At 38.2% G+C, this 10,027-nt stretch overlaps 1 protein-coding gene across 3 annotated transcripts; it reads left to right on the plus strand.

Annotated features, from left to right (window-relative positions):
- Positions 1 to 245: 245 nt before the first annotated feature.
- LOC135466731 (DNA damage-regulated autophagy modulator protein 2-like) lies at positions 246 to 8,931 on the plus strand. 3 transcript variants are annotated; one of them, XM_064744388.1, is made up of 7 exons: positions 246 to 558; positions 1,285 to 1,443; positions 2,396 to 2,463; positions 2,751 to 2,893; positions 5,419 to 5,596; positions 6,255 to 6,340; positions 6,729 to 8,931. In XM_064744388.1, the coding sequence occupies exons 2-7, from the start codon at positions 1,313 to 1,315 to the stop codon at positions 6,921 to 6,923; spliced, it is 801 nt and encodes a 266-aa protein (XP_064600458.1). In that variant the 5' UTR covers positions 246 to 558; positions 1,285 to 1,312; the 3' UTR covers positions 6,924 to 8,931. The 3 variants fall into 3 exon arrangements, with proteins under 3 accessions (XP_064600458.1, XP_064600459.1, XP_064600460.1); XM_064744389.1 differs by having other exon boundaries at positions 246 to 554; XM_064744390.1 differs by lacking the exon at positions 246 to 558 and adding an exon at positions 662 to 867.
- The last annotated feature ends 1,096 nt before the right edge of the window (positions 8,932 to 10,027 follow it).

Raw genomic sequence — 10,027 nt, forward strand, 5'->3', positions numbered from 1 at the left:
ATTTGTTAAGACTGTTGTTTTCAAAGTGGTATTTTTTCTTTAATAGATTGGATCAAGATTGTTGACCAGAATTACGGTATTTAATTGAGCATATCAGGTAACGGGGCAAAATGGACCGGGGATCGGAACAAAACGGACAGGTGTGCTGTTTTGCCCCTACCAATTGCGGTCCGTTTTGCCCTAAATGGTTAATTTGCTTTGATGTTGACACCTTTCCAAAGTAGATCACCAATCGTTTACCTCTTGGTATTTTTTTTTAGCTTGATAATTTGGTCGTGATGATATGGATATGAGCTATGGATACACAGAGTTGTCTCCCCGATGTAATCATTCTCCTTATACTCGGGTCATTCCTGACACTCATGAGTAAAAGAGAGGATTCCCGGTAAACGCCACAGTTATTAAAATCCATCAGCTGGAATGACAGAAACAAAAGCAAGAAGGAATCGAAACTGCGTGACACTGCCAACAGGGATGGAAAGTTTTGGCATTATAATGTGGAAGACGTATTGCTCATGTTAAACTTTCGGGAACAATAGGTTTACAGCTTACAAGTGCGTTAGTATTCTCATAATGTGGAAGATTTATGGTTGTCACTATCATGTGATGTTGTTGTTGTAATGTAAACAAAAGGACGAGGTTCGTTTCGCTTGCAGTCGTTATCAGTGTAAGGACACTAGCCGTATGACCTTCAGTCATAATCCTCACATGGTTGTGAGTTAATGATTAAAGTAACTTGACAACGAAACTGTTTGTCGGTTAAAATTAAGACACTGCGAAGCATGTTCGCAGTTCAGAATGAGAGACCGGCACCACTGAAGAACTTGAAGACGAAGTGAGACCGCGAATTTGTCACTGCTTTGAACAGTTAAGCGTCTCGTTTACATACGTGAGAACAATTTAATGTGTAAAATGTGTCAGACTTGTGCATCCACGTTTAACAGTCCAGTAAAAGATGTGTAATGTAGATTAGGTATCTTTAATTAATCTCTACATCATCATAGGGATACCCAACCCGTAGCTTTCGTAGAAGTTAGACCTTTGTATTTCCTTGATCTCTATCAAGCTTACCTCCCTGTATCAAAAAAAAAAAAAAAAATGAAACATGTATTTAGAATGACGAATTTATTTGCTTCACATGTTTTGTAATTTAGCAAATAGCCGATGCCTTTCCATGTGCTCAGCCAATTTCAGGCCTACAGTTGTATGTATAGTAGCCAACCAAAAAAGTTGCAAACAAATTGAGGAAGTATAAGACTGATGTGGTTTTTGTTTTCTTGGCAGGGGTGTGTGTGTAGCTTGTGCACCTGGGATGGCACTGTGTGGCCCCGGGCTGGGCTTTCTGCCTGTCACCCTGGTATTTGTGGCCTGTAGCACCATTGTCACCTCCTACATAATTGCCATTTACAGAGGACACGTCGTACCTTTCTTTCCTTACATCAGGTATTAAACCGTAACCACCAGACTGTAAAATCACATTCTGCCTAACTGCAGGTAATTCTGATTAACCTTTTCTGGAGAATGGAAACCTGTCTTCCATCAATATGGCATGTCACATATGAGAAAGTTTATTGGTTACTTTCTGAAGTTTATGATTGCATGGTTTAATTACCTTGGACACTCTGGTTTCCTTCACCCATAAAACTGACCACCATTGTGTATGGGAAAAATCTGTGCCGCTACTTCACATCAGGGCTTGAAATATTGGGTGCATACATTCACCAGTGCACCTAAAAATTTGATTGTACATGAAGAAGACATGTATTGCATACACAGTGTGCATTTAGAAAATTATTTGATGTTATAAATTTTCTACTAAGTTAAATAGCATCACAACACAGCAGAAATGTAATGTACATAGGTTAGAACATTGATCTAAATTCTTTTCCTAAATTTGACCTCTGCACATATGTTCATAATTCATGCTGTGAGGATAGTCTCATACATATCATACGACAAAATGATCGATCACTGATTTGAATGTTGATATGCGTAGTGGAACACTTAACCCTAATGCTGTCTCTGCCACAGCTTGTTGTACGTTGACAAAGAGTAAGCTGTCGACAGTTGTTGAGTGACTGCTTGCAGACGGTACAACAGACGGTTCCACCAGTATGGTTTGCTTAGCAGTTTTTGACATGAGGAAAAGTTTGTCTTTAACTTTTAGAAGGGTGCTTTACATTCTCTGGTTTCCTCCACTCCTAAAAGTGACTGTCATTGTACAAGTGAAAATTCTTGATTATGATGTTAATAAACAGTGTTTCACAACATTTGGCAACTAACATAGATAATATCATTATATAAAAAGTGTTTCTCAGTGTCATGTTAATTTGCATTTCAAACCTGTGTTGTACCTGTGTGTACAAATACACATATGCTTCTATGTATGTTGTAGTGATACAGGCTCCAAAAGTCCGGAGAGTTGTATATTTGGGCAGTTTGTTAACATTTCTGCAGCTCTAGGTGAGTGACTTTATCGGTGACTTTGCCCTGTCATCCTTTAATAACATGTGTTCAGGAAAACACTGTTTTAGTCAAAATTAACATTGTTCTGAACAGCTGATAGATACATGTGTATGGTTAATAATTTGTCAAATCTTTCAAATATGATATAGGCCCTGATCTGCCAATTATGGCTATAATAATCATAACTTCATCTATTTCTATAGTTGTTATATAAACAGATGATTAAAGTTTGTGTTTTGTTCAGTAGAGAGATGATAATTTGGATGCATATGTTTCTGTGACAGCTTTGTTGGTGATGTATGTGAGGTACAAGCTGGTGTTCTCGCTTGTGGGAGATGAAAGTCGCTCTATTCGCAACCTAAATGTTATATCCATGGTACTGGCAGTGTTCATTTCCCTTGGACTAAGCATGGTTGCCAATTTTCAGGTAAATCTAATTTAATACCAAAAGTGTTTGTAATGAGTGAAAAGGAATATCTCTGGTATATATATATTGCATGGCATTTTTAGCTCACCTGTACAAAGTGAGAGGAGGTATAGTGAGAGGGGGGAAAAGTGGTGGTGTCCATGTCGGTGTTCAGTTACAGGTGTTCCCCAGCGACTTTATTTTCACACTAAATGTTGCTTAGACATAATGTGCATGCTGTGTTAATGTGTAAACTGCAACTGCAAAAAAATTACTTTAACTACTGATATTAAAAAAATAAAAAAAACCCAGAAAGTGGGACCATCTGCATGCCGCTGAGCCCTGGCTAGACGAGGTCATGCCAGGAAGACCTGCCAGGATTACATATTGAAAAGCCTTGCAAAGCACTGATAAATCCATAAATTACTTTTTATGCTAAATTATGCTTTTCCATAAGCCATTGTATGACTTGATCTATAATTACCCTTACCTGTAATGAACACGCTGAAAATCATATAAGTAAAGCAATTTCATAACAAATATTTTGAAAGATAACGGAGATACTTTGACCGATTTTTGCTCACACACTGGCCAGCGTAGATGACACAGACACACTACAGTCTGGTTGGTCTGATACGAATTGGACATCCATGGAATGATAGTAGTACCCATGGAGAATTTGACACGGTTTCGCAGTCCATAGAATATAAATTTTTATAGCCAAGTCAAGCCATAGTGGCTATGACAGAAAGAACCATATAGTCTGGCCAGCGAATTGTGAGTGACAGTGAACAGAACATTTTGTGGCTCCACACGGGTAAAAGTAGCTTTTCTGTTTTTTAAAAAGTGTCACCCGCAAAAGTAAATAAGGCTTGAATTTTATTTAATGGAAACAGCAATTTGTAACTCATAGAAACGCTATTTTAAATTTGGTTTGGGATCCAGTCATGGGATTCAAGGTATGGCACTCAGTGGTGTCTCACTTGAGCATGGCAGCTTGTAGGCGAGGTGTGAACTGAGTAGGAGGTCAGCCCTGTAGCTTCATTGGCCATTGTAGGGCAAAGACTAGTGGCTCCCAACCATTAGTGTCATAGCCTGATGTTTCAAAGAAACAAGTAACTTAAAAACTGTTACTTTTTTGTTTGCCTTTATTTTGGGATATAAACCTCATCCTGCTGCATTTTGTTGTAGTGGGCCTGGCTGAATTAGCAAGTCTCATAAGACTACGATCTAGTCCTACGTATTCAAACTTGTGTTTTTTCATGAGACCTGGTCCATGTTTTCTCAGTCTGTGGCTTTATTAGGCTATATTTAATTTTACAGTATCCTTTGTTGTGCTACTGCAGTGGCAAGGCACATATTGGCATGGAATAATCTCAAATTTAGTTTTAGCAATTTCTCCTGTGGTCTGTATAGCGATTGTCTCCTGTGGTGTGTGTTGTACACATAGAGAAGCCTCACATGCCTGCAGGATATGTACTGCCATGACATCACAGGATCAGCAGTTGTTCCGCAGTAGTGGATTAGATTTTCTGTTGTTTGATCACCAAATTCTACTGGTTTTTCTTCCGTTTACCAGGTTTTAAATGAGTAGAATGAGTTTTAGCTCCTGTATAATGGACTCTCATACACTGATTGAAGGTTAAGTTCTTTATGGTGTGGTGTGTAAATAGACATACTTTTTAGCTAATTTCTGGACTTCTTTTTGTCTGGTTGCCAGCCACCTGCACATGGTCGTGGCTTTCTCCCAGGCTCTGCCTGGTTTCCTACCACCATAATGCTGGCGCATCATTGAAATATTCTTGAGTACGGCGTGAACATCAGTCAAATAAATAAATTAATAAATCTTTTTCTCTGGTGTACAAATTATCTATAAGAAGCTTGCCATATCTATATTAGTACTATGAGCCTGTGACACTGGCCAATCCATGGCTTTCCTAGACTGCGGCCGTCCACCTGGGCAGTGACTGTTGTCAGCTGAGTATTTGCTCAGCCAGTTGTAGGATTGCAGTGGCCACCCAAAACTGCAGCCCACAATGTCTTTTACCACCACAACGATTTACAAATTTATTTTATATATGAAGTCACTGCAATCTTTATGCCTAGCTATGATAAGCAGTCTTATTTTTGACAGTATAATATTTCTTGTCATTCTTGTTGATTTAATGGTAACATCTGACACTGTCTAATGAGAGAATAGTATCTGCGGGTGCCAGTTTCATTCTACCTTATTTTGGTTTTCAGGTCAGTATTTGAACGTATCACCTCACTTGAACGTTATGCAGTTTTACGAATCTCTAAATCAGACAAGCTACCAGTGTTCTCTGAATGCCTTGTTTATGTCCCTTTAAGGGGAAGGTGCAAAAATGAATTATTTTTGTGCATTGACTTGCTGCCACTTTTGGGTCCCCCAATAAGGTTGTTTTTGCAAGTTCCATGCAGGCTTTAAGTCAGTAGCAGTGTTAGCTGGCAGACAGTGGTTTACTCTTGTAATCAAGTTTCCTACTAAATGTAAATAAACATTTTTTCTGCGTATGTATTTCCAGGAGACCAATGTGGAGCCCGTGCACATCACTGGTGCAGGCCTGGTATTTGGCTTAGGGGTTCTCTATGAGCTCATGCAAACCATCCTCTCCTATCAGATGAACCCAGGGTTTAATGGCCTTTACATCTGTCGGGTTCGTCTTTCCATTTCTCTGGTATCACTTGTGGCGATGATCATCAGTATCCTTTCGTGTAATTGATGCAGCTTAACTGTGGCAAGTGGTTTTCTGCCTGATAGGGAAAGGCTGACTGAAGACCAGCCCCATGTTCATTTACTGTGTGAATTGCTAGATCAGTACTTATCTTGTCTGTGTTCAGACTTTTCATGGGACATCCCTAGTAATATGACACGTAGGGGGTTGAGGACCTGTGGTAGAGATGCTTGTCTTTCATTTGCCGGGAAACATGAGGTACCAGTTCAATCCTGGCCTTGGATAAGAAATTCTCATTGGTTGAGGACCTTGGTAGCAATAAGCAATTGGCGTTGCTTTTATTAACATTTGCATTGTCTTACAATCATTGAAGACCACCTGGCTTATATTAGGATAATAATTTGTGATAACATTAAAATATCATTGAAAGGGGCATCGCACAGTAAGCACAAGTAAACATTTTTAACTTTTATAAATATTTACTGTAAACTATTCTTTGTAATTTAATCAGATATGTGAAACATATTTTTATTCCATCATTAGTTTTGCTCTTTTACTCGTGTTGGGGTACTCAAAAGATAATTTTCATGGAATGAGAAAATACACTCATATAGTATGGTGGGATTTAGCTCCCCTTTATTATGTAGATATGTCTGTTAGAGTAATGCCCCCTTAACTGCTATCAGCATTTGTGGCAGCTGTCATATCCCGGTCGAAATGGGACAAAGAGCCTCATGCCCATGACAAGTTTCATTGGAGCCCTGGAGATGATGTAAGTTCTGCTGCTTATTTTTTTCGTCACTGAAGCTTGTTGCTATAACCAATTAATCATCGTTCAATGTGTATATATATACTTGACCGGACTTGCTTCTGGGCTTGTGAGATACCAAATGTTGATGAAGAAAATTCATGTTGTTTACATTCATTACGAAGATTTGGTGCTAATAAATGTATAATTTGAAAACTGCCGTCAGCATCATTTTTTGTGATAATGCATGTAAGTAAATCCTGTTGCAGGATGACAAAGTAAAGTGAAAGACAGTCTGTAGCCCATAGCAAATGAATAAAGAAACATTGGAGTTAAGAACATGATGTTATTAAATTTTTGACAATAAACTGTACCTTATTGTTTGTTTGTTTATTTTTTTCGTTGTTCACAGGGTTACCCAGCTCATATTACTAGTACAATGGGGGAGTGGGTGATGTGTATATCATTTCTCATTTTCTACCTGACATATGTAAGAGATTTTCAGAAAGCCCAGCTGGAGGTGAGCACACACCTGAGGGTACAGCACCTGGATGAGACACCTGTGTACACAGACCGAGCTGATGAGAGAACAAGACTTCTGATCTAAGCCTCAGCAGACCTCACTTTAGAGCGGGAAAACATACACTGCTGCATGCAAACTGCTCATTTATAACTGTCAGAAACTATGTGTTTTTGTTGATTTTAGTAGATCAATTGTCACTGTTTTAACACCTGCTCATCCTAAATTGTCTATCAGAAGATAAATGCCACATTCCAGTCATGTCATTTCTTTCATGAATGGCAAATTACAAGCAAGTACAATTTGCTAAGTGCATTAGTTTTAGCGCAGTTAAGGATGATAATTTTTTAGCTCTGTACATACAGTTAATTATTCTGTAATTTTTGTAGTAGCACATGCATGTTCATTACACTGTTTGAACATTTATATAAACATTTTACTGAGACTCTTATTCAGTGGTAAGGAAGTGTAAGAAATATAAGCATTTATAGAGGCAGTTTTTGTGGGGATTTTGTGGATACCATTGGGTAGGAATTTTGCTTGATTTCTAATGTCTCATTTCAAAGATTTTTTTGAAAGTGATATACTGACACCAGCAAAGGCCCATGTCTATGTATGACAATATGACTGTATACATGTACATGTGAATGTTTTGTGTTGATGGTGTTCATTGTTTCTGTTGTGATACAGCTGTTCTTGATGGCTTCCCTAGAAAAATCCCATGACAGTCCTTTTCATTGATATAACCACATCTGCTAGTGCTGATATCTTCAGCCTATGGGGTGATGAGTTTGGATATTTGGTTATACAGTCTTACCAAGACAAATCAGACACAGGAAACATAACCCACTTACCATTACTATGGCTTTTAGATTGACCATCAAAGTCATCTCATTCCTCTCAAAACCTTTTCCCTTTCCCATTATGACTTGAGGTTGTCATTATTGTGACAGTAATGTGCCATTACCATGACATTTGTGTACCATTATGAAGACATCAGAGTGCAAATATGATGATGTTAGTATGCCATTATGATAACATTAGTCTGCCCTGGAATTAAGATAATCCTGGTATGCCGTAATGATGATGTCAATGTGTCATTATGATGACATTAATGTGCCATTCTTATGATGCCTGTGTCATTTTGATGGCATTAATGTGCCATTATAACCTGGTCATGTGCTTGTTTTATGAGTGTAGAAGGTGTCAAAATAGTTGTACACTAGTAGTGTGTTGATGTAGTGTGTTAATTCCGTTAATAAACCGTTCAATTCAGTTCGGCAGGCTATACATTTTTGCTCTTTAAACTGCACTTGAGGAGACCATTACATGTCTGTATGTCATTAGTCATTTAAATGTTCCATCTGCAAACAGCAAACGTCATAGCTTTAAGGTGTTTTGTACATAAAATAATAGTAAATCCCCCTATAACACATACATATATATTGTATGAAAACTGACTGTTAATTATCACCAAAATTATTTTTCAATTTTTTGTTGAGAAAAATATCGTGTGATCTGGTTTGAAGGAAACTAGGAATTTTATTGACAATAAGAGAGTACAGAATTATTTCCTAGCACAATTAACAAGTTTTAAAGTCGTACGAGTGTCAAACCGTAATTTAAAACCTGAGTCATGTAGCACTCGCTATAGATGATCACTGAGCAGAAAGTAACAGGTAATGAGATAGTGGGTATCATTTGATTGCCTTGCAATATCAAAAAACCTACCATACAGGTATCTTTGTTGGTTTTCTGTTGTGTGCAAGAGATATACCTGTCAACACTTGTGCTTTGAAAATGTGCTTTGATTAGGTGTGAATCATCTCAGAAGTATGACACTTTTGTCGTACAGTATTTTACCAGTGTATTCCTTCTTGCAGCTATAGACACGTAATCTATTCAACCGTATAGTGCTTTATAATCGGTTCTACAGAGGGGTTTGTGTGCTGAATGAGTTAATTGTGTTAAATATATAGCTTTAGTTATATGTAAACAGAAAAAAATACGAATTTAAATTTGATTCCTTCCAACGTATTGTCTTTTGACAACTCCTTGTCATAATAAATGTTGTAGTTCTACAGATTTTATGAAACCTGAAACTGATCTTTGTTGCCCTTACTTAATCATTGTTCTGGGGATCTCAGCTGGGTTGTATGGCTGTTAATATACATATAGTGCCGCTCTTCACTCAGTAACCATCTTTGTGGGGCTTTATACGAATTATACAAGACATGCTCTGACAAATAAATGATTACTTAGACAGAAACTGAGAGCGGCACAGAAAGTCACAATGTTTAACTTCTGTCAGCGTTTTTCTTGTACATGGGAATCCTATCATCCTATAAGAGACTATAATTACTGCGTACTCAACGATTTACAAATTAACGTGCATCTAGATACTCATGTTCTGCTGGTGTTTTAGCGTATTTTACATTTATTTATTAATCTGATTGTTGTTTGGCGCCATGCTCAAGAAGTTTTCCCTTGTACGATTGCCGTCAGTTTTTTGGGTGAATCGCCGACCCGTTTGGCATGTTACCACACTTGACGGGCACCTATACACCCAACATAAGGGTGGTAGAGAAATGGTCCAAACGGCCCAAACGGCCACTCAAGCGTCATCGACCATTAATTATCACCAAAGGCCAACAAGTCGTTGAGAATGAGGCAATCTACAAACTTGCTCTCCAACGCCAGGTTTGGACCCGCTTTATGTGTGTCCTAACGATTGAAATGTAGGCATCAAAATACAAATCTCTATATTAGCTGTCAACCAAAATGGACGTTCTGTGTCAGTAATCGCAAGGCCAATCCTCAAAACCGCATTCAACACTGTTCAACCACAAAGGAACTAAGTAAGTATATAAACTATGAAATTAAGACGGATTCATGTAAAGGGAAGCAGTCAGCAGTGGTAGGCGAACCTAACGACTATCCCACGACAGTCTCCCTCACGTACATGTACAGAGGAGATATTAGATGTTCATTTTCGTCGACCCAGACTCTTGAATGGGCGGACTCATTTTTGTCCCATATCGGTATTCAGCTCACCCACCATCGCTCACTGCATGGAATCGAACGCCAACGGTCAAAAGAATAAGTATGGAAAAGAGCACCTTGTTTTAAATATAGGTGTTTGTTAACCAGTCTACATATTTTACGCCGTATATATTCAAGAACATTTCAGC

This window comes from Liolophura sinensis, chromosome 6, assembly GCF_032854445.1.
Source record: "Liolophura sinensis isolate JHLJ2023 chromosome 6, CUHK_Ljap_v2, whole genome shotgun sequence".
Taxonomy (NCBI): domain Eukaryota; kingdom Metazoa; phylum Mollusca; class Polyplacophora; order Chitonida; family Chitonidae; genus Liolophura; species Liolophura sinensis.